Source organism: Stigmatopora nigra, chromosome 6 (genome assembly GCF_051989575.1).
Source record: "Stigmatopora nigra isolate UIUO_SnigA chromosome 6, RoL_Snig_1.1, whole genome shotgun sequence".
NCBI classification, from domain to species: Eukaryota; Metazoa; Chordata; class Actinopteri; order Syngnathiformes; family Syngnathidae; genus Stigmatopora; species Stigmatopora nigra.
In genome coordinates, this window is record NC_135513.1 from 11,919,178 (window position 1) to 11,943,966 (window position 24,789).

General features: G+C 38.8%; 3 protein-coding genes across 10 annotated transcripts in view; 1 reads left to right on the forward strand and 2 right to left on the reverse strand.

The window, feature by feature from the left end:
• The window catches only part of LOC144197659 (protein ELFN1-like), a 50,360-nt gene extending 49,929 nt beyond the window's left edge, over positions 1–431 (reverse strand). Inside the window, exon 1 of the mRNA XM_077718173.1 lies at positions 55–431. The gene's annotated coding sequence lies outside the window, so the exon portion shown is untranslated. The remainder of the gene's footprint in view (positions 1–54) is intronic.
• The window catches only part of LOC144197658 (uncharacterized), a 32,661-nt gene extending 14,533 nt beyond the window's left edge, over positions 1–18,128 (forward strand). For 2 of the 7 annotated variants that reach the window (XM_077718167.1, XM_077718166.1), the window contains exons 3-11: positions 2,576–2,720; positions 4,014–4,179; positions 6,590–6,659; positions 7,254–7,353; positions 11,187–11,318; positions 12,764–12,877; positions 16,038–16,483; positions 16,557–16,651; positions 17,375–18,128. In XM_077718167.1, the coding sequence (XP_077574293.1) occupies positions 11,208–11,318; positions 12,764–12,877; positions 16,038–16,136 (324 nt within the window). In that variant the 5' untranslated portion in view covers positions 2,576–2,720; positions 4,014–4,179; positions 6,590–6,659; positions 7,254–7,353; positions 11,187–11,207 and the 3' untranslated portion in view covers positions 16,137–16,483; positions 16,557–16,651; positions 17,375–18,128. The remainder of the gene's footprint in view (positions 1–2,575; positions 2,721–4,013; positions 4,180–6,589; positions 6,660–7,253; positions 7,354–11,186; positions 11,319–12,763; positions 12,878–16,037; positions 16,484–16,556; positions 16,652–17,374) is intronic. The other 5 variants (XM_077718170.1, XM_077718168.1, XM_077718172.1 and 2 more) reach the window with 5 other exon arrangements.
• LOC144197657 (cdc42 homolog) lies at positions 17,197–22,123 on the reverse strand. Of its 2 annotated transcripts, XM_077718164.1 has the most exons (5): positions 22,029–22,123; positions 18,821–19,418; positions 18,506–18,564; positions 18,384–18,407; positions 17,197–17,842 (listed from the first exon to the last, which is right to left on the reverse strand). In XM_077718164.1, exons 2-5 carry the CDS (start codon positions 19,062–19,064, stop codon positions 17,336–17,338), a joined length of 834 nt encoding a protein of 277 aa, XP_077574290.1. In that variant the 5' UTR covers positions 19,065–19,418; positions 22,029–22,123; the 3' UTR covers positions 17,197–17,335. The 2 variants fall into 2 exon arrangements, with proteins under 2 accessions (XP_077574290.1, XP_077574291.1); XM_077718165.1 differs by lacking the exon at positions 22,029–22,123 and having other exon boundaries at positions 18,821–19,427.
• Between the last annotated feature and the right edge of the window lie 2,666 nt (positions 22,124–24,789).

The window sequence follows — 24,789 nt, forward strand, 5'->3', positions numbered from 1 at the left end:
CGCAGGAATGTCAAAGTTTCCTGCGCAACCATCCCCCCCTTTCCAGGCTCCTACCTGCTCACCTCCAACGTGCCCACTCGGGTTAAAAACGTCCCGTTGTCCCCTCCGCCCGTCTTTGCTCAGTGTCCTGTCCTCTCCTCTCGGTGTGCGCCGTCCTCAGGCACGGTGAGGAGCACGCCAGGGGTAAAGCTGGATGTCGAGAGGGATGCAAGGGGGGGTGCGTCTACTGTTAAGCACTGGGTCCACTAGTCCACTTGCTCACTTTCCTTCCTCTCTCGTCGACCTCTTCCCAGTTTGTGGCGATCATACTGCGTCAGGCTCCCCCGCTCTTGTCTCCCTCTCTCTTTCTCTCTCTCTCTCTCACTCTCCTTTTCACGTTGTGCCTCTCGTTCGCTGGTTCGCTGGAACAGACGGTGATTAATTCGTCAGAATTCGCCTTCTTCTCTTCCTCACCCAGCTGTTCTGTTCCGGGGATGCAGAGGACAAATGGGTTACATTGGTTTTTAGAGAATATCTCTAAAAAAAAAAAAGGAAAGAATGGAAAAACCTGACTTGGCATGTAGTTTTACTCCCCCTCGTGTTGATTGATGTTACCTTGGAACTGTGTTGTTATAGGTTTAAAGTCATATTTTGGGGCTAAATTACGTAAAAACAATCACATTTTTAGATCTAACAGTGAACTAAATAAGTGTTAAAGGTCATAAATATATACAAACATACATGTAGTACAATGTACGTTGATTTTTTTCTGTGGTAAATGACCTAAAAAAAGATGCATGGGGTTTATTACATAGGCCCCAATATTCATATTTAATATACATTGGAAACAGTAAATATTCTTTAGATCTACTTTATTTATGTGTATATCGGATATCAAGTTTATTTGACAATACCTTTTTATTTATTTGCATTTGTTCAAATAATGTTTTCAAATCACATTCATTCAAGTTTTTTTTTGGTGTACAATGTGATCAAATTATACTAATATGACATATTTTAATCACTTGTATTGCACTTTTCCACCTCCAGGGAACTCAGTGCTTTCACACTAGGTCCTAATTTTTCTACTGTGAAATATTGGGGGGTTCAATATCTTGCTTGAATGAACTTGCAATACCTTAGACACATTTTAATTGCATTTGTTTTTCTCAATTAAGGCATCAAAACTTAATATTTTATAGTTCACTTTGAATCTACATCATGTTTCCAAGTGAAACAAATGTTGCATTTTTGTATTTAAGACAAGTAAATCCAAATTTCCATTTTTTTTTACAGTGTATAAGAGTGTCCTAAAAAGAGAAAAGCCATGAACACAAAAATGAACAGTTTCTATGCATTTTAATAGCTTCAGTACAGTTGCTCAATTTACTCTAAGATACTATTGGGACATGGAAACAAAGTACTCCACCTCAAAGTTGCTGATCACAAGATCGATTGAGAAATTGCTGACGCTGCTGCACTTTTAAGACAACGTTAGTCGCTGCAAAAGCAAATATACGCCGAATCCAAGGCCGAATCTTCAAAAAAAAAAAAAAACACTAAGAAAATAATGCCTCAAGATGATCACTTGAGAAAATCACAATTGGTTCGAAAATGCTACTCAACAGCAACATTTCACAAATGTAGCTTCAAAATGAGATGAGCTGTGGGACTTTCCTGTTTTTTTTTTTAATATATTCGTCAAGAGGCAACAGATGCACATATAAAAAAAAGCTGGAGATGCAATTTTAAACAAAGGAGACCAATGTTCTTGTGTTTTTATGCTTTTTTTTGCAGTACTAAAAGTAAAAGGTTATTTGGTAGCAGAGTGAAAACCTCGAGAGGCTGATGTTCTCGTATTGCCTGAATGCACCTAATTCTTGATTGTGGAGTTGTGCCAGTATACGATGTGAGAGTCCAGTGATGTAGCGTCACCTTGGCGATGAGCCACCACGCTCAGCGGGACGTCCTTATGTCCCGCCTGCCAACTCGCTCACATTAAACGCCTCTTTAGCGCTTGTACGCTAGCCGACATTGAGATGGAGATTGTCCAGTTAGTCGCACTGCACGAATGCACCACAGTAGTTCACCAATTTTTGAAGGCCCACATTCATAGCCAAACTGGATTAGACAGAATTTAATTTTGCCAATAAGTACATAGAAAGAACTTTTTTTTTCATTTGGTGCCAACCCTCCCACATTAAATAGATTGGACATCTAGTTCCGTCATTGAACGTCTGACCAAGCTATGCTAACAATTGCTTTAGTTATAGTATGCCATGGTTTAGTATGAAAAGAAAATGTAGTATTGGTACACTATGAGAATTTACCAGGTAGTAAAATGTATAGTAATTTTGCATTTAAAAGGTATTGTCTTGAATATTAAGGATAATATATAAAATGTGGTATAAAATGCCAAAACTACACAGCCAGATGTTGGGAAAATGTTTTGAGCAAATGTTATGATGGAATGTCACAATTTAAAAGTTTAAACTTCTTCAAAAACTACTACTTTGTTAAACTTAAATTTGTTAAGTCCAGCTAATACAGTAATTCCTTCCCTTCTTTTAACACGCGCTATGTCTGAACCTTGTAGGGTTGCTGTACGCAAATCGGCTGTGTAAAGAAAGCCCGCTTGTGTCTTTTGATGGCCAACCAAAAAGGCCAGCGATGAAGAACTCATGAAAGCAACGGATGAAATAATTCCCACCCCTCGCCGCCCTCCCCGAAGGCAAGATTAGGTAATGTAACACCCTTCAGTTTTCTTCAAAAGCACATCCATTAAGCAGCATTCGTACATACATTCACCGTCGAAACGGGTCCACATGCTAACAACACTAATGACGTCCCTACGGCGCTTCGCCAAAATGGAGCTAAGATGGGAAGTCTTTGTAATTATATCCTGTTCTCATCTCCGCTGACGGAAATTTGCCAGTCCATGTGATGTGTGACGTGCACGCCGACGTGGCGAGCGTGCACGTTGACGGGAAGACCGGCGAGAAGAGGCTGGTGGGGGGAAAAAGGGGAGAAGAAAAGAGGATTTAAGCCATGTTGGCTGGTTGGGAGTCTTTCATGCTGTTTTTAGGTCAATGACAAGACCATTTAATACACACACACACATGTTTAAATGTGATGTGCACAAAAGCTCAAAGACAAACACTCGAAAAGAATTGGAGGATTCAGACATTGTTTTATTTTTGTTTTGTTTTATGAGAGCTTTAAAATGAGCTGGCTGCATATATCCGAAATTTTGATGGTTCAAAAAGTGACATTTTGTGTTAATCTAGCATGCCAGATTGTTTCATTTATTATGGATTAATCCGGGAAAGATCCAATTGGGAACTTTTTTATGATAGGAAGTTAGGAATATTTAAAAATATATATTGATTGAGGTTGACATTTGGGAAAACACATTTTTCCATCAAAAAACAGTTTTTTGCCTTATTTTTAATTACAAAATTGCATGTATTTCAACAAAAACTCAGACCTCTCTAGATTGATAGAGTAATATATCTCTCTGAAGATTGTATTTTATTTGTAAAATAAGGTCAAATAAATTAGAGGCAAATCTGTATGGAAATTCTACCAAAAAAGGAATTCTGGATTGAACCCTCGATCCTAGAACTGCGAGCCCAACTCACAAACCACTCTTCCACCAGACCCCCCTGCTTTTAAACATGTTTTAATCTAAAAATGTTCACATTATTATTATTTTTTTAAAATATAACAGGATTTTTCATATGAAATAGTTCACAAAATGACAAGGTAATTAATTAGTGATTCTTAGTAGAGCAAATTTTTACAAATGTGTGTGTGCGTTTGGTGTATAAGTCAAGGACAGCTGCTCCTTGAGTGTGAGAGCTCCCGAGGCCCATCCCCATCACCCATCCCCATCCACATTTCCTTCAGGGATCTGTCAGTCCCCACCACGAGACCTCCACCGGCCCTCACCAGTGCCCTTAATACATCTTTCCCTAAAGCCAGAATGAAAGCTCAGCTGCTCCCGCTTATATTATTCCATTCGTCCCTCTTAGATTCGGTAGCCGTGCAGCACGTGTGGCCTCCAAAGTCTTTTGGGGGGGCCAAAGTGTGCCAACGCTGATGCCGTCTGGGTCTGCTCAGCTTTCAAGTGTCACCTTCACAACCCCGAAGACGCTTTGTCACATGTGCCACAGCCAAAAAGCTGCACACCATCCACAGGTAATTGCTTTTTTTTCCTTCTTCTTCGACAACACAACTAAATATCTCGTTTTTGTCATATTTCGCTAGTTTTCTGGGTTTTTTACGTAGTGTTCTTAATGTTGGAATCATAATAAATACATGTTTTTATTTATTATTTCCCTAAAAAAAGTAGTTTTACTAATTTTAGTTTCGGAAATGAATTTTCGCTTATCCTGAAGGGCGGAGCCTATTTTTTTCGGATTATTTCCGATTTTCTTCTGTAATGACAGGTTGGCAATCACTAGATGGCGCTATAATTTGTTTGTTTAGGGGCAATCAGCCAAGAAAATGTATTTTCATCACACATTGCGCTAATATGTTTATCTATGAATAACATTGATCCTAGATACATCGATTCTTCATCTGCTAAGTACGTATCATCCAAGACACCCAAACAATACTTCTCATTGATTTTTCTTCCATTCAAATGCATCATGGCATACACAACTCACACCCACTAGTGCATGGAGGGCTCTTACAAAACAATTAGCAAGCATTCTCAGATGAAATATGATGAAGTTGCATTTCTCTTCCCCTGGCAAAAAAAAAGTAGAGTCGTCCAACTACAAACAAAACGCGGGTTGTCAAAGCAGTAGAAAAAATGATGTCAACTCTAATGATGTCGCCATGGACTGTAACATAAACATTTCATGACATTTTGATAGTGAGCACACATATTTTTGGTTATTTTAATTTTTTTTATTAGTTTTTTGCCATTTTTTTGTAGATTTTCTTGTAAAAAAATGTTGATTTTTTTTTTTTTTTGTCAAAAAAATGATATCAACCCTAATTATGTCGCCATTTTGTCATTGATAGTCATTTTTTTCTACTGCTTTGACTGCTTTCTACTGATTTTTTTGGTTAAAAAAATTCTACAAAAAAAGCTAATTCAAAAAAGTCAATTTCTTATTCCGTTTAAATTATTTCAAACCGATAGAAGAATGAAACTGATACTGTTTTTGCAAAATATCTCCCAAAGCTAATAACGCACAATCAATTATTCATTTGTTCATCTACTATACTGCCAATCCTCCTGAGGGTGCTAGAGCCTATCCCATCACTATGTTCTAGGAGGCATCTACAACATGAACTAATTTCCAAACCATCATAATACCATCAAATATAGACAAACAATCTTTCACACTCACTGTCACGCTTATGTAGAGCATTTGGGTCGTGGGAGGATATTTCAGAGGCGAAAAACCAAAAAAAATTGTCAACAAACACAAAGATGTCATTTTCTCTTGACACTCAAAGCCCCCTTTTTGCAGATCAGCTGCCTTTTTTTATCAAAGAGAGACACAAACTCCTTTCAAGCATGCTCCAAAGTTGGCATATCTCTTTTTTGCACCAAAGCCACAAAGAGCAACAACAGCACGTCGTCACTCTCATCGAGCGTTTCCGAAAGAAGAGCGAGTTAGATTGATGCTTCATCCACTTCGAAGCGACATCCCATAGATAAACAGCCTCGTATGTGCTTTGCGTGTGGCTGGAAAAACACGGGGCGTAATAAAATGAAGATAAATGGAGCAGTTTATTAGTCAAGTGGGCTGGAAGGAGTTCATGGGGTCCGTACGGGATGGACGGTCATCTGGGACGCAAAGTGTCTCCCCCGTAGGAATTGTGGGGATTGTGTAGTGTACTGTAAAATGGTTGTTTACTATGTTGTACTTATCATATGTATTGGGTGGATTGGATTGATTGACATGTAAACTGGCCAATGATGTGGATTTTAGCACCGATAGGGCCAACTTCCCAGGCCAGGTTGCCCTAAGGTGATATTCTAGCTGCTTTGGAAAGTCTTCAAAAGGCAATTATAGCCTCTCTGTATGGTAATTTGGGAAAGGGGAAAAGCTAGCAATCACTCTCCAGGTCAGGATCGATGCTACTTTTAGATTTGGCTTGGTCGCTTTTTAAAAATGGTTGTTTATTGTTGATATATTGGGGGGGGGGGGGGGGGTTGCTTCAGTTTTTTGGGGAGGGGAAATAATGATTTAAGTGTTTTGTTATATGAATGTGGTTTAGTATATATTTCAATTTAAGGCAGTTTTTGTGTAAAAACAAACACCAAATTTGATTGAGAAGTGCAGTAATTTTTTCAAATTGATCATTTGTAGTTGAGATTTAAATCCTAAACCATGTTTTTTTATTCAGTTAATTTTCATTTTTCCCAATTTATTTAAAAGAAAAAAATCACAAAAAGAATCCTGAAAGATTATTTTTTAATAGAATTTTGTTTTGTTTTTTAGTTGGATTACAGTCCTCTTATTTTTTGGTAGACATTTTTTTTCTCAACTTTTATTTTACATCACAATCAGTTTGTTTTGTCTCATTCTTTTATTTTTTATTTTATGTTTGCTGCTAACCTGTAGACATTCATTTGTTACAGAAACCTGAAACGAGCAACTGTGAAAATAACCTCGGTTGATGAGCTACTGCCAATGGAAACTAAGTGACAGGTAAACTCCTAACCAAATATTTGTCAGGAATTGCATTAGCAATTGGGATAAAGACCTTCTTAGTTCCCTTGATATCATGATCAAATGCATCAGAGTTGCCTGCAGTTGTTGCAGTATGATCAAGCCGCTACACGTGGCTTCCTCGATCAATGTCCAATAGACTCATGCGACATCTTCCCTTGTTTTGTTTATTTATTTATTCTACCTGACAGCAATTACCAGGCCTTTTGCTTGATGCATTTGTTGATCGCTTCAGAAAGACATCAACGTAAAGTGGCCTGGGGTAAAAGGCCAAAATGGAAGTGGACCAATTAGGAAACCCTGATGTACGCCCTGGGCGCAATAACACAAGAATACATTCTCCAAACTGTCATCAAATAGATTCAATTAATTATTGAGGTTCTTGTACAAAAACAAGAAATTCCATCACCATATTTGGATGAAAAAATGAAAAAGAAGTACATATATTTATAATATTCGGTGATACCAATGACATTATTTTGGTACACTACCAGTACAGACACCAAAACCATGGAACACTTTGTTGTACTAGATACTGTATCGATACTATAGATATACATTTATGGTCCCCAGGCAGGGTCGCGGGGTGCTAGAGTCTGTCCCAGCTGACTATGGCCACCATCAGACCACCACTGAGCAGGAATTGACCCCACGCTGCCCTCAATTAAATTAGGTCAGTGAACCGCTACATCATCACGTGGCTTAGATATATATATACACAATATAGATCAATATCTAGAATATTTTTTTAATATAGTCGATACTATATAACATTATATATCATGTGAAGGTACATCAAAATGCATGAGTATAGATTTTACATATATATATGTACATACACTATATATACATATATATACATACACTACAGATCTATATCTAGAATATTTTTAATATAGTCGATACCATATAACATTATATATCATATGAAGGCACGTCAAAATGCCTGAGTGTGGATTTTACATATATAAATATACATACACTATATATACATATATATACATGCACTATAGATCAATATCTGGAATATTTTTAATATAGTTGATACTATATAACATTATATATCATATGAAGGCAAGTCATAATGCATGAGTATAGATTTTTGTCAGACACTCGCTCACACACACTTGACTTGAGTGGCAACAGGAGACCAATCCTCCGACATTTTAGGTAGCACAGCCCGCTCGAAATGAAACTGCAAAAATGATTGCACACATTGGGGAGGGTGCTTAAAACGAAACTAGACGCTCTAAATATTGCAAAATCACACGCTGACAAACAAACACAATTCAATTGTCACTTTTACACGGCTTACGACGTGGTTTTAGCGTTGTAACACATTACACCAAACAGTGATTTTCATGACAAAATGACATCTTCCTATCTTGTACACGTGAATGTTTGCATGTGTGTGTTAAGACATTTTAACAATATGGTCGTAAAACACAAGCTCATTTCTTGCCTGTCCCCACACAGCCCGTTAAAAGCTTCGAATGTCATCCAGTGTTTCTTTCATAAACATTGCTGTCGCAAAATGAGCCGTCACCCTTAAGTGCTTTTACTTGCTAATTGTGAGATAACATGCTGAAACATGCGAAAACAGATGCTGCATCAGCTCATCGTTGCCATAAATCCTTGTCAAATACCACTTTTGCTGAACAGTAAAGAACAAAGGTTCTTCTTGTTGGCATGTAGATTTATTCCACCATTTTTGCCCGTTATTTTTGCTTTTTCCGAATTTTACTGGTCACAGTGAACAACGAGGGATTACTGCAGAAATATTTTTCACAGTAATAACCCTGTTTTCCGTGTTTTTTCGCGTATCACAGATTTTGCGAGGTCACCGCGAACAACGGGGGATTTTTGCAGAAACACTTTCAACAGTAAAACCCAGTTTTTGCCCATTTTTTTGCACATTTGCAAACTTTGTGGGTCACTGCGAACAATGGGGGATTACTGCACAAATATTTTCCACAGTAAAACCCTGTTTTTTTCGCATTTTTTTGCGGATTTTGAGGGTGACCGCATTTTTTGGGCATTTTCGTCGTTTGCAATGACAAACACAGATGCGTAGCTGCATGTCGTCAATGTTAATCTTAGAATCTGTCAATAAAACAGAACTTTCATGCTCTATTGGGAACACACACTTCAATTTCTACAATACAAAACACACCTCCGAACAAGATTGAGTGAGTAAACATTAAATTAGGAGATCGGAACAACAAGACTTGACTAAAATGTTATTTCTTGAGTTACCAAGACTGATTTCCAATTGCTTTGGAATTTTAAAAGGAGTCTAAGACTGGAAAGACATGGCATGTGTGTCCTCATTTCCCTTAGACAGATGAGTGAGTCCCTTTTCAATGCACTCTGTACAGACAGATAAAGAAGGCTTTTATCTTTCATTGTCCTGGAAATGATTTAAAAGGTATTATCGTGGCCAGGATGATTTTTTTTATTTTTTTTTTAATTTACCACACACACACATCCTCTCCACTGCTGCTGCTGCATTGCTGCTGTTGTTCAAGGTTTGTCCTACATCATAAAACCACACCACATCGTGAGTTATGGACACTGTGAGGCGGCAAGACTTTTGAGGACAGTTACTTGTGATATACGTTGAAAGTGCTGCAGAGTCAAAAGACATCCCATGCATTTTAATCATAGTACCGTGGGAGATGACTGACAGGTGGCTGATGTAGGGGTTCCAAAGACTAAACCGACAAGTTATATCCGTGCATATTGTAAGTAAACCGCTTCTTATGAGGAACTGGTTAGAGAGGAAAAAAATGAAAAAAGGATTCAGCTGAGTCAGTGCCATTTATATTTTATTGCAGCTGGTTCACCTTGATTCTCCTGTTGTCTATCTTTTCCTAGTCCATAAAGCAAAAGGGACTTACTTGTAAATCAGTTCATCAAAATCCTCTTGTTTGTAAGCCAAATGATATGAAAGCACACGTAAAAAAATGGACTGGAGTACAACTAAGGTGATTTTATTCGGAGATTTTAGATGTTTGTTTTCAGCATATGACCAGTTTAAAAAATATATTGGTTTTGGTTCTGGTCTTGCTGTCTCAAATTCCAATACACCTAAAACTAAAGACAAAAACAGTATTTAGTGGACCTTTTGGACAAGTTTTTTTTTTTTTTTTTTGTCCTCCCCAATGTCTTGCTTCCCATTTCACCCTGCTTGTCTTCATTACACCAGGTAGACCGAAACATATACACACCAGTGCACTCGTCCCATTGGCTGCCCGCCATAGCCCAGCAGATGGTCACTTCATGTAACCCTTGCGGGCACCCGCCAATCTCTCTGGGGGGGATGTTGACCGAGACATGTTAGCGTTCTGAAACCAAGTGCCAGCTCAGGTATTTCAAATTCCAAGATAGTCACATTTGTTTGGGATTGAACCCTCGAGCACCACACTGTGGATCGCACATACTCAACACTTGTCCACCGCGTTTGCATCGTCATGTTAAATCAAAATTGAGCGTTTTCAAAATGTGAAAAAAAAATATAAAATGGGTATGGCTGATACATTTCTTTGAAATTCAGCTTTTTTTGTGCAAAAACGGCAATGAAAACATACATAAAATGCTTTTATCTTTTTTAAAAATGTAAGCAATAGAATTTTTGTCCATAAATACTAAGATTTTTGGGTGATATTTCAAATAATTGACATTTGTATTCATAAAATGTAAACCTAAATGATTGTTACAATTTCAAAATTTTGGTGAAAATGGTGTTAAAAAACAGGAAAACTGGGGAAAAACCTAAAAAAAAATACTAAAAGGATATTACATTCTTCCTAAAACTATGTTATTTTACATGTGTGTGTTGATACTATATACACACACACACACACACACACACATAATGTAATTAATTCCATTCGAGAGAAGGGTTAAACACATTTGGTGAAGACAGCCCGCTTACTCAATAAATATTTTCTCCTAAATTCCCCAAATGCACCGAGAGACAAAACCCTTTCAGACAGCAATGTTATTGTTCTTGTAATCATCCGTGAGATTAGGTGACAACATGATGTTTTTTCATCCAATAACAAACACACACACACACACACACACACTCCTTTCAACTTCAATTTGCTATCAGGCATTTTTGTACCAGGCCACCATCCATGCAGGTCCTGCAGGACACATTTTTGCAACATTACTTTCAACAAAAGGATGTTTTATTTTGAAAATGCTCAGATCTTCATGTCACATTTTATGGAAACACAAGGCACAAATATCTGAAACTTGGACTTATAGTTTTGCCTAAAGTTTTTGTTTGTGTTGACCTATTTTTTTTTGCACTGTTTGTCATCACCTTCGACCCGACATTGACGATTACGTCTTTTGTACCTCTGGAAGGCCTCGGCCGAGCTTATATTTGAGTGTTGATTCATGGTAGCCGACGGAATGAACGAGAGGGTGGATTCTTTTAGTTTATCAGTGAACAAACACTCACAGGCCTGACATGCTAATGCTTTTCCCCGGCAGACGTGCACCCGGCACAAATTGATGCTTGCCCCTTTGACTCTCTGCAATATGATGGTCTTGGGTGAAGAGGGGGTGTTGGAACAACTCACACTTTGGATCATGGTGCCCTCAAGTGGCAACAATAACGATACAGTACGTACTGGACACAATTTATATTTCATTCATAGGGTTTTAATCTAGAGTTAAGAGTTCCAAAAAGGTTATTTTTCATGAAAAATGACCATGTATAGTAAGGCTTTTTTATTTTGTTGAAAAAATGACCATGTGGAGTTAGCCAGTTTTATTGAAAAATGACCATGTACAATAAGGCCTTTAGCCTAAAAAAAATGTATTTTCATTCATAGGGTTTTAATCACTTGAAAGTACCATAAAGTATTAAGTATGATCAGGGAGTGAAAAGAGACAAAACAACAAAGACTACTGTCTAATTCTTGCAGAGTGGTGGACCAGTGGATAAGTCATTAGTCTGCCAACTCTTTGGTCCTGGGTTCAAGTCCCAATGCCTGCAAAGATTTTTCCAAATATTATTCAGGTAAATGAATAAGATAAAAGTATAAGTATTACCACTTTTGTTTACAGGATGGTGGCCCAGTGGCTAAGTCATCAGTCTGCCACCTCTGTGGCCCTGGGTTCAAATCCCAGTGCCTGCAAAGATTTTTCCAATATTATTCAGGTAAATGAAAGATAAAATTATAAGTACTACTGCTTACTCTCACAGAGTGGTGGTCCAGTGGTTAAGTCATCAGTCTTCCACCTCTGTGGTCCTGGGTTCAAGTCCCAATGCCTGCAAAGATTTTCCCAATATTATTCAGGCAAGTGAAAGAGACAAAACTATAAGTACTACTGCTTACTCTCATAGGGTGGTGGCCCAGTGGCTAAGACATCAGTCTGCCACCTCTGTGGTCCTGGGTTCGAATCCCAGGGCCAGCAAAGATTTTCCAAATATTATTCAGTTAAAAGAATAGTGTCTAAGTGTATAAGTATATAAGTGTTCAGTGGTGGATGAAGCATTTTGTCCAAAAAATGACTAAGTGTTTACACTCATTTCCTTGGACAAGAGTACAAGTACTACTACTTTCTCCCACAGGGTGGTGGCCCAATGGTTAAGTCATCAGTCTCCCACCTCTGAGGTCCTTGGTTCGAATCCAAGTGCAGGCAAAGATTTTCCAAATATTATTCAGTTAAAAGAATAGTGTCTAAGTGTATAAGTGTTCAGTGGTGGATGAAGCATTTTGTCCAAAAAATGACTAAGTGTTTCACCCCATTTCCTTGGATAAAACGTTTCAACACCTATGTATAAGTGGGGCACGAGTTGGTGTAGTGGGTTGCACACTCGCCTTTGCACCGAGAGAACGTGAGTTCGCTTCCCGGTGTCGGCGGTTCACTGACCAAGCAAGCGGTCGAGGGTCGGCCGAAGGCCGACCCGAGAACGCCTTTCGCATAGACAGGTCCATCAAGTGTCTTCCGAACTGCCGAAGGCAGTTCGGAATATAACCTTTTGCTGAAAAGTATGACTAAGTGTTTAATAAAAATGAAAAAGATTTTTCTTTTTTTTTTCTTCTTGTTCCATTTTCCAGACTACATGGTGTCGTGATCAGCCAAACGACGGCAGCGAGAATCGAACCCAAGTCTCCCAGACGGGAGTCCAGTGCTCTAACCTCTACGCCAACCAAGTGACTACACTTTCCTTAGTAATCATTTGAGTTTCTTGACAAGAAGTCCACAGAAACAACTAAGGGAAAATGTGTCACAACCGGGAATTGAACCCGGGTCTCCCACACAAGAGACACGTGACTTAACCTCTAGACCACAGTAACATGGTATACTATGTAGTGTCTTAGCACGTGTCTTACTAAGGATTTCAGTCTTAAAAAACGACACAGTATAGTAAGGCTTTTTATCTTCAAAAACGACATAGTATAGTAAGGCTTTTTATCTCAAAAAACGACATAGTATAGTAAGGCTTTTTATCTCTAAAAACAACATAGTATAATAAGGCTTTTTATCTCAAAAAACGACATAGTATAGTAAGGCTTTTTATCCCAAAAAACGACATAGTATAGTAAGGCTTTTTATCTCAAAAAACGACATAGTATAGTAAGGCTTTTTATCCCAAAAAACGACATAGTATAGTAAGGCTTTTTATCTTCAAAAACGACATAGTATAGTAAGGCTTTTTATCTAAAAAAAAAACGACATAGTATAGTAAGGCTTTTTACCTCAAAAAACGACATAGTATAGTAAGGCTTTTTATCTCTAAAAACGACATAGTATAGTAAGGCTTTTTATCTCTAAAAACGACATAGTATAGTAAGGCTTTTTATCTCTAAAAACGACATAGTATAGTAAGGCTTTTTATCTAAAAAAAACGACATAGTATAGTAAGGCCTTTTATCTCAAAAAACGACATAGTATAGTAAGGCTTTTTACCTCAAAAAACGACATAGTATAGTAAGGCTTTTTATCTCAAAAAACGACATAGTATAGTAAGGCTTTTTATCTCAAAAAACGACATGGTATAGTAAGGCTTTTTATCTCAAAAAAACGACATAGTATAGTAAGGCTTTTTATCTCAAAAAAACGACATAGTATAGTAAGGCTTTTCATCTCAAAAAACGACATAGTATAGTAAGGCTTTTTATCTCAAAAAACGACATAGTATAGTAAGGCTTTTTATCCCAAAAAACGACATAGTATAGTAAGGCTTTTTATCTTCAAAAACGACATAGTATAGTAAGGCTTTTTATCTAAAAAAAAAACGACATAGTATAGTAAGGCTTTTTATCTCAAAAAACGACATAGTATAGTAAGGCTTTTTATCTTCAAAAACGACATAGTATAGTAAGGCTTTTTATCTCAAAAAACGACATAGTATAGTAAGGCTTTTTACCTCAAAAAACGACATAGTATAGTAAGGCTTTTTATCTCTAAAAACGACATAGTATAGTAAGGCTTTTTATCTCTAAAAACGACATAGTATAGTAAGGCTTTTTATCTCTAAAAACGACATAGTATAGTAAGGCTTTTTATCTAAAAAAAACGACATAGTATAGTAAGGCCTTTTATCTCAAAAAACGACATAGTATAGTAAGGCTTTTTATCTTCAAAAACGACATAGTATAGTAAGGCTTTTTATCTCAAAAAACGACATAGTATAGTAAGGCTTTTTACCTCAAAAAACGACATAGTATAGTAAGGCTTTTTATCTCTAAAAACGACATAGTATAGTAAGGCTTTTTATCTCTAAAAACGACATAGTATAGTAAGGCTTTTTATCTCTAAAAACGACATAGTATAGTAAGGCTTTTTATCTAAAAAAAACGACATAGTATAGTAAGGCCTTTTATCTCAAAGAACGACATAGTATAGTAAGGCTTTTTACCTCAAAAAACGACATAGTATAGTAAGGCTTTTTATCTCAAAAAACGACATGGTATAGTAAGGCTTTTTATCTCAAAAAAACGACATAGTATAGTAAGGCTTTTTATCTCAAAAAAACGACATAGTATAGTAAGGCTTTTCATCTCAAAAAACGACATAGTATAGTAAGGCTTTTTATCTCAAAAAACGACATAGTATAGTAAGGCTTTTTATCTCAAAAAACGACATAGTATAGTAAGGCTTTTTATCTCAAAAAATGACATAGTATAGTAAGGCTTTTAATCTCAAAATTGACATAGTATAGTAAGGCTTTTTATCTCAAAAAACGACATAGTATAGTAAGGCTTTTTATCTTCAAAAAACGACATAGTATAGTAAGGCTTTTTATCTCAAAAAACGACATAGTATAGTAAGGCTTTTTGTCTTCAAAAAACGACATAGTATAGTAAGGCTTTTTATCTCAAAAAACGACATAGTATAGTAAGGCTTTTTATCTCAAAAAACGACATAGTATAGTAAGGCTTTTTATCTTCAAAAACGACATAGTATAGTAAGGCTTTTTATCTCAAAAAACGACATAGTATAGTAAGGCTTTTTACCTCAAAAAACGACATAGTATAGTAAGGCTTTTTATCTCAAAAAACGACAAAGTATAGTAAGGCTTTTTACCTCAAAAAACGACATAGTATAGTAAGGCTTTTTATCTCAAAAAACGACATAGTATAGTAAGGCTTTTTATCTCAAAAAACGACATGGTATAGTAAGGCTTTTTATCTCAAAAAAACGACATAGTATAGTAAGGCTTTTTATCTCAAAAAAACGACATAGTATAGTAAGGCTTTTCATCTCAAAAAACGACATAGTATAGTAAGGCTTTTTATCTCAAAAAACGACATAGTATAGTAAGGCTTTTTATCTCAAAAAACGACATAGTATAGTAAGGCTTTTTATCTTCAAAAAAACGACATAGTATAGTAAGGCTTTTTATCTCAAAAAACGACATAGTATAGTAAGGCTTTTAATCTCAAAATTGACATAGTATAGTAAGGCTTTTTATCTCAAAAAACGACATAGTATAGTAAGGCTTTTTATCTCAAAAAACGACATAGTATAGTAAGGCTTTTTATCCCAAAAAACGACATAGTATAGTAAGGCTTTTTATCTTCAAAAACGACATAGTATAGTAAGGCTTTTTATCTAAAAAAAAACGACATAGTATAGTAAGGCTTTTTATCTCAAAAAACGACATTGTATAGTAAGGCTTTTTATCTTCAAAAACGACATAGTATAGTAAGGCTTTTTATCTAAAAAAAAACGACATAGTATAGTAAGGCTTTTTATCTAAAAAAAAACGACATAGTATAGTAAGGCTTTTTACCTCAAAAAACAACATAGTATAGTAAGTACAAAGTGGACCATACGTCACATCTGCTGATATTCTGCCATGCTGGCTTGCTTGTGTTCCCACAGTTGCAAGTAGAAGATCAAGCCAGGAGAGAAGAGCGATCAAGTGCCATATGGCAGTGTAATCCTGCACAGGTGGCCCCGCCTGCTTCAATTAGACTCTGACGATCATAAGCTCATCCCCCTGATGATTAGCCGATGGCCTACTGGTGATCCGAACCTATTCCACAAGTCAACCAACTGTAGGTGAATAAGTGTTTATTTTATGACCCTCACAGGCATGCTAGGAAAAACCATTGGCACGACAACAAGAAGCCAATTAGGTGAACTAAGAAAGTTACCAGTTGAGAAGATATAAGAAACTAATCTTAATGGCATGTTTTGTCTGTATTTTGGCCTCGCTGCACTGGAGTCTAAGGTTCCAATCCCGGTCAGCCCACCGGTATGGAGTTTGCATGTAAACAATGCCCCCGTGACCCTTGTGAGGATAAGCCGTCTGGAAAATAAATGTAGTAAGTGTCTTTTTTATATCAATGAACTGTCACATTTTAACAGTAATTCATTCAACATGCAAACTCCATACAGGTGGACTAACCTGGATTTGAACCCAGAACCCCAAAGCTGTGAGGCCGACATTTTAACCACTTGCTCCACCGGGCTGCTTCTACATTTTAACATATGTAAGAAACCCAACAAATTCAACAAAAGTGGCAGAGAAAACTATAGACATGTTTTTTGGTTGGAATCCACAGGGTGTTCCGAAATGTTTGACTTTGTTTCTTAGGCCAGTAATTTTGACAATTTTCACTGGAAAGATCTTAAATTGTCACAACTTGTGTAAAAGCGTTTCACGTTTGTGTGTGTAAAGTTTTGCATTTCTATCTTTTCAGGTTAAGAAATGCCATTCACCTTAAAAAGAAAAGGCATTTTGCGTTTCAAGTATGCTTGGACTCACTCACCTAAGACAGCCTAACGTGCCTTCTTCACAAATTTTGCAAAGAAGGCACCAACTACAAAACAAATTAGGACAAGCACACAAGCTTTCCTGCGTAGTCTTTGAAAGAGTGTTAGAAGAGCCTACTTTGCAAAAAATAGTGAAGAATGCACGTTGTACTGTCTTGAGTGAGTGAGTCCAAGCATACTCTAACACACAAAACGCCCTTTTTTTAAATTAACGTCATTTCCTAACCTTAAAAGATAAAAATACCAAACGTTACACACAAAAACCTGAAACCCTTCTCCACAAGCTGTAAAAATTTGTAGTCATTCCAACAAAAAATGTCAAAAATACTGGGCTATGAAATAGGGTCAAAAATTTCGGAACAATCCTATATGTGGCAAAGTATCTTAATCAATTGAACGCATCATCTTGTCAGCTGATCACAGTTCTGTTCCCCAACCAGGCACCGGATCTTACTCCACCAGGCCTCCGACAGCTTCTTGATCTTCTCAGGCGCTTTCCTCTTGTGGGTTAGTCCCTGTGGCAGCACGCTAACATTGTCCCCGCCGTCCTCCATCTGTTGGATGCTCGCCAAGATGGCCGAATCGAAAGCCTCCTTGAGGTTCTTCTGCGTCAGCGCCGAGCACTCGGCAAAGCCGGCCGCCCCGAGTTGTTGTGCCAGCTGTCGGCCCTCCTCCGAGCTCACTGGATGTTCCTGGTTCTGAGCTAGACGGATCAAGACTTGGACGTCCTCACGGAGGTCCAGCTGTGTTCCCACCAAGACGAGAGGTGCTCCGGGACAATGGCGGCGGATTTCAGGTAGCCAACGATGGGTTAGGTTGTGGAAGGAAGCTGGTCGGACTACGCTGTAGCACAGGAGGAAGACGTCGGCGTTTCGGTAGCAGAGTGGACGGAGACGCTCCAGTTCGTCCTGAGACATACATACCAAAGTGAATCAGGTTTTGGTGGGAAAGGAATTTAGTCACAATCTTTCAACAATTCAAGTTCTACATAAATAAGGCTCTAATGGTTAAAGCTATAAAATGACAGCATTTTTGTATCTCTTGAAAAATGTATTTTGAAGTTTTTTGTTGGTATACATTTTTTAGAAGAATTTTTAAACTAGTCTGCTTGATGTATGTAATGCCTACAAAATGACAACATTCTTGTCTCATTTCAAAATGTAATTTTGAGTCTTTTTGTTGGTATACATTTTTTTAAAATGATTTTAATAAGTCTACCCTATGTATTACATTAAGTAGACTTGTTAAAAATCCTTCTAAAGATGATTACCAACAAAAAACTCAAAATTTAAATTTTGGAATAGATACAAGAATGCTGTAATTTTGTAGGCAAAATGACAGTCAAATAAATGTGGGGTTTTTTTTTTCAATAAAACTGAAGTTTGGGAGCTAAAAACGACTCACTACTTACTCACAGCTACAATCATCATCTGATCAATGAAGACTTACATTAGCAGATCCATCACCCCATTTCTATAATGAAAACAAACATGGAGAGAAGAGAATTTGTATTACAAACGCAGTAATAAGTGCACATACATAGTATATACTGTGTATATATATCAGTGTACCTGTCCGGCTGTGTCACAAAGCTGCAGTCTGACGGGTGTTCCATCCACCACGATCATGACTAAGGGAAAATCACAAATGCAACAGTTTTACGACATATAGCAACATTTGGCACATTAGGTTTTAGCTATAACACTGGTGTCAAAGTGGCGGCCCGGGGGCCAAATCTGGCCCGCCGCATCATTTTGTGTGGCCCGGGAAAATAAATCACGAGTGCAGACTTTCTGTTTTAGGATCATATTAAAATGAAGAGTATAGAAAATAATAATAATAACAAACGGGGTTCCTATATGAATCACTGAGTCTTGGGTTTTTACCTGTAAAGTTGTCGAAGGCAGTGGGAACGTATTTGACAGGATAACCATTGGTGGTGTAGCTGATGACTAAGCTGCTCTTTCCCACCGCGCCGTCTCCCACCAGGACGCAATTGACTCGGCGTTCCGGCGTGGGGCCCGAGCGCCGCCGCTTCACCACCAAGTGCAGCGGGAAGTGCCGGCGGCTGGGCGGGGACGGCGGGTACACCGGCAGGGATACTCGGCGAGCCTTGTCCTCGGGAACCATTGCTTCGGATCGAGAAGAACGGATGAAGAAGAGTGTCAAGTGTTAGTGGGCAAGCATCCTTCACTGGTGCTGTCAACAGGTGTAATGAGGCTAAAGTGCATGCCCATATGTGTGTGTTTGGCTCTCTCCTGATTGGCATTCTTCTTCGCACACACACTTTAAGGAGCTTATGCAGAGTACAGTGTCTTACGGTAGTGTTGAATTTGTATCAGTTGATCCAGGGGCGGAGCTTCGGGGGTTGGTGGAGACCACCTATCCCTCACTTGGCTACTCTTCAAGGGTCCGGTTCATACTCAGCATATTCAGATTGGCTTAACTCTCGTCTAGAGACCTGGATGAAGCCACACCAAAGCACTAAAGATGGAGAGAAGAAAAATGGCCATTTAAATGTATGGTATTAAACATAAAAGTCAAGAAAAAGATACCAAAATTTACAGTATTTTTAATTAAAAAGATGGTCTGGCTAAGAAGATATGTACTTTTTAACTATCATGTCCATAGATACAAGTTATATAAACTGGACTATACTGATAGACATTTTATCATCTATGCTACTCCACTAGTCAATGAGCAAGATTATAGCACCCTCCTGCGGGTGAAATGTGTCAATTACACATCTTAATGTACTAGAAATAAATTCAGGATTGCAACATTATATGTACACACAAATATGTACACTATATGTACACACAAATGAATGAAAATCTTTTAGTTTTGCCATGAAAATTCAAAACTATAACAAAATAAAACTTTTTATGCATATCTACTCTTTTCTTTTTTTCTACACATTTCTGTAGCCCTAAATCTTTGATTAAGGATAACAACCCAAAAATGGATGCCTATGTTATTTAACCAGAAACATGAAATCAATGCAAATAATTTCCATACAAAACGATATGACGGACTGTAACTGAACCACATGATATGCACCTCACACACTCTTTCCGACAAATACTCCCACATTCATTCAGTCAATCACACAGTTCTCCCTCACACACACACACACACACACACACACACACACACACACACACACACACACACACACATAAACACACAGCTGCCATTCTAGTCATGTATAGCCTTTCCTCCACGCCGCCAGTGCTCAAATCTTATCAGAATCTGAGCAGAGCACGCCAGCGAAGTGCATTAACTCAATTTAAAGATTACACACGCAAAGACGCACGCTCTCCTTTCCTATTGCACCCCCCTCATGTGTCTTTTTGATGGGATCAGCTGAGAGACGCTTCCCTCTCTCTCCCTGGGGGGACGTGGCGGCGGGCCTCCATAGTTATGGCCCCGGAGCCATCTGTCAGCGCGTGCATTGACGCAGCCTCCAGAAGGCCGCAACATGTGCGCATTTAAATGGAGATCCCAACTTTCCCAGGACACGCAGGCCTGACCCCGCCAGCCGCCGCCATACCCCCGCAACCCCACGCCCTCCTCCTCCTACTCCTCCCGTCCCACGACCGGGAACGCCACCCTCCGATCGACCCCGCCCACCTGCTCCTCCCTTAGCGATGATGGATTTCCACCTTGAGTTGCCCGCCCTTATGCTGGTTTGGGGGTCTCAACACACAAACATCAAATCAATGCGGAAAGATCTACAATGGCGTGCAGAGAAAACAATCATATCATTAGGGGGGTTTTAATGGAGGGAAAAATAATATTGTCCTGAGATTGTTACTTATTATCTGTCCCCTATTTTTCCTTTTGGGTATTGCTACTTTTTCAAAATTTTTAGATGAATTTATTAATTTTGGATTAGACTTTTTCTTATGACCTCTATATGTTTGTTATATTGTTAAAAATATCGCTTTTTATGTTGATGTTTGCTGTTGATGTTTTTATGTCACCACCAAATTGCTTCAAGTCATATTTTCTTTGACTATATTAAATTATGTCAATATATCTGAATAAATAATCTATTATTTTTTGTGGATTATCTCTTTTTTGCTCATTTTTAAATCATTATTTATTAATTATTTGACCTTTTTTGCCCTGTTTCAGTTTTAACATTACAATAGTTAATTTTTACTTTGATTGCTTTGTTTTCTCATTTTTTCCGCATTTTTTAGTTAAAATTTTGACTCTATTATTTTAATCCATGTTATTATATTCATCCTTCTATCCCTTCATTTGAGTTACTATTTCTACTTCATTTCCATCATTAATTCATTTAGATTCCTCCATTTCTATGACTTGATTTTGAAAAACAACTTCTTTTTGGAAACATATTTTGGAAATTACTTATTTTTAACATATATTTTTTTAAAAATTTCACCAATGTCAAATTTATAATAGAATGACTTGCTTATCAATGCACTCAAATGAACCTGTCCAATCGGAGGCGGAGCCACGCGAGATCAGCTGATAGGTAAAACTGATTGTTGTGTGTGTGTGTGTGTGTGTGTGTGTGTGTGTGTGTGTGTGTGCGTTGGGTGGGAGCGAGGGGTTCCAAGAGGGTCTAAAGAGGATTGGTCTTGTGTCTTGGGAGGACAATAGCAGCAGCAGGGTATGTGTATAAGCGTGTGTGTGGGGAGGGTCTTTTGGGGGGTGTCACACACTTTTGCTTTGTGGCTCGGTCAACAGGCGTGTGCCACGGGTGTCGTCTCGTTTGCCGCCCTTACCGCAAAGCCCCGCCCCCCACAACCAACCCCGCGCCTGCTGTCCGAGTCACCGCCAACATGAGAACGTGAGCCCCTGACCCGGGACCCTTTAATGAGGGGCGTGCTGCTTCTTCTTAAAGATTGACAAGCCATCATTACAAGCAAGCCAGGGGGAAAAATTGTGGATGTTATGGGGTGGTTATGTTAGAATATTTTTTTCTTTTTTAAATGCTAATGTCTGGTAAATTAGGCCTGATTAATTATAGGCTGGTTTGGAAATGAGATGAATATAGTTTTAAGCATTTTGTTCAAAAAGAAGTTTTTTAGTACACAGTAATAAGATTTTAGAGCCTACCTGTTTGTTTTGGTGTCATGTGATGCCATATTTGATTGTTGGAAGATCCCGAGTGGCTTTAACGTTGACCTCCATTGGACAGCTGTCGGTTCAAGGACACCTGGGAAATGGCTAGGAAAATCAAAGAATCATATTACTAGGTGTACTACATCAATAAAGCACATTTTTCTTTAAAATACTGACCGTGTGTCATCAATTTGATGACAGCAAATCATAGTGAGTGTCATCATGTCATCTGAGCCAGCATTTCTGCCAAAGCCATCTTGTTACTGTAAAACAGATTTGGATAGAAAGTGATTGTTTTAGTAAGTAGACGTAGTTTGCTTGCATTGTTTTCACATAGACTGTAATGTAGTGTACATTTAGCCTAATGCACATGTGTCAAAGTGGCGGCCCAGGGGCCAAATCTGGCCCACTGCATCATTTTGTGTGGCCCGGGAAAGTAATTTATGAGTGCTGACTTTCTATTTTAGGATCAAATTAAAATGAAGAGTATAGATGTATATTAAATTTTCTGATTTTTCCCCTTTTAAATCAATAATTCTAATTTTTTAATCATTTTCTTTTACTATTTTTAGTTAAAAAATCATTATGTAAAATCTAAAAATATATTTAAAAAATCTAAAATACACTGTTTTATATCCATAAAAAACTGAATATTCAGGGCTTTTAATCCAGTTCTTTTAATCCATTTCTAAAAAATAAAAAAAATCTAAATATCATATCTAAAATGGTCCAGCCCACATGAGGGGGAGTCCCAATAACCTCCATTAGTTTGTCATCATTAAAATTCTTCCCAAAAACATGTTGCTCCTTTTTATTAATGCTGTGTAGCATTGGGATGAGGCTCAAGGTAGTGAAGCTGGGGGTCTACTCTCGGGGGTTGTGGTGGGGGGGTGCATGACGCTGCAGCAGTGGCAGCTGGCGGCCCAGCTTGCAGGGGCCATGGCGTCACAATGGAAAGCCTTCCCCCGGGGGCCAGTGATTTAGGACAGGGCTCTCTGGATGGATGTGGATGGAGCAGCCCCCGGAGAGAGGGGCTACCGGCACCCCTCGCCATGGCCCCGCTGCAGGCTCCTTCCTCCCGCTCAGAGCCCCCCCCCACCCTCTTTGCTTTCCACTATGGATAAGCTCTCTCCAGGGACAAGGAGCATTCCTGAGGTGTAGCACTCACTAAGGCCGTTCTTACACAATGGGGCGGGGCGGTGGCTTTTTGGGGTGGGGGGGGGACAACAGGTGCGTGTGGATCCTCTGTCCCGCAGTGGCAGCTGAGAGATAGGGACGGGGGGCTATAATGGCGCCATTAAGCACCGCTGCCCCAGCGTTGGGCTGTCGCACCTCTTTTTCTGGAACAAAAAGACTCTTTTCATGTGTAACCTGGTCTTCCGACAAGACCACCCCCTTTACCCTTCTTTTTATCCACACGGTCCGGGAAGCACCTGCCACCCTTGGCGGGCCCCCGCGGGCTCCAAACAGGCAAGGGTGAGTCGTATGAGGATGCAAAGATGATATAATTTTACATTCACAAAGCGGATGGCATCATTGGCTACAAAAGTTAGAAAAGTAAACAAAACAAATTCTATTGGCCATACAATACTAACAATGAGTTTCTGTCAGGAACTGGAAATTGGATTGGGTATACAGTTTAAGAAATGATAATAATAATAATAATAATTGGAAATGGTCAGTTCCCATGTTGAAGTTTACATTCCACTAACTTAGTAACTGAGTGGTCAGTACATCAGCCTAACAGTTCTCGGGTCGAGGGTTCGATCACAAGTCGGTCCTCGCTGAGTGCAGTTTGCATGTTTCTCCCTAGGTTTGTGTGGGTTTTCTTTGGGTTTTCCTCCCACATGCCAAAAAACATTCTAAATTCCCTTCTAGATATGATTGTGAGCGTGAATGGTTGTCCGTGTGTTTAGCTGGCCACCGATTCAGGGTGCCCCCACCCTCATCTAATGGTTGTAGTTAGCTGAGATAGGCTCCAGCACCCCCTACCACCCTTGTGAGGATAAGCAATTGAGAAAATGCATGAATACCTCATTGAAAGAGAATAGCATTTGTTTAAATCAGGTTGCGCTTCAATACAGGGGGACACCTCTGGAAGCCCCACCGCTCAACATCACCCCAAACACCCCCCACCCACTCCCCACCTTGCGCTTCCCATCCCCACAACATCAAGGGTCTAAAAATGAGCAGTGGTACAGCAGATTGTTTGGGGCAGCCACCTCACAATACACCCTCCCTCCCTCCCCCCTCGTCCCCAACTGCACCGCCACTACGCAACGCCTGTCCTGTCCTGGGGGGATAGGCCGTATTTGGTTACTGCCCCCCAACCCCATTGTGAGCCCACCGGGCTCCCAGGGAGGCTTGAAAGGCTGTTTTGGGAAGGAGGGGGGAGGCAAAAGCAGGAGGAGTGGTAGGGGCAGGTGTGTGCATCTGTTCAAGTCAAGGCAGATGCTCAGGATAGAGACCAAGAGTCAATATAGTAGATGATGGGGAAGACCCTTCCTCAATTTGTACCATCATCCTTAGATTTAACCAAAATGTATGCTTCTCACTCAGTTTGCTTTATTTTGGTATCCATTTTAAAGCCATTTGTAGCAACCATAGCAGAAAAAAGTTAGGTGCAACACAGAAAATGTTTTATATGTAATCGGGCGACATGGCTTTCATATTTTAGCTAAAGCATTTATATTTAGTCAATCCTGTAATATCATCTCAAGGTCATTTACTAAATACTGTGTAATCTGACTCCAAA

Coding starts and splice junctions, on each gene's coding strand:
- LOC144197657 (XM_077718164.1), bottom strand. CDS start 19,064: ATGGTTCCCGAGGACAAGGCTCGCCGAGTATCCCTGCCGGTGTACCCG. Junction 18,408..18,505: donor TTTGTGACACAGCCGGACAG/GTACACTGATAT, acceptor TTTTCATTATAG/AAATGGGGTGATGGATCTGC. Junction 17,843..18,383: donor GGGGTGATGGATCTGCTAAT/GTAAGTCTTCAT, acceptor TGTATGTCTCAG/GACGAACTGGAGCGTCTCCG.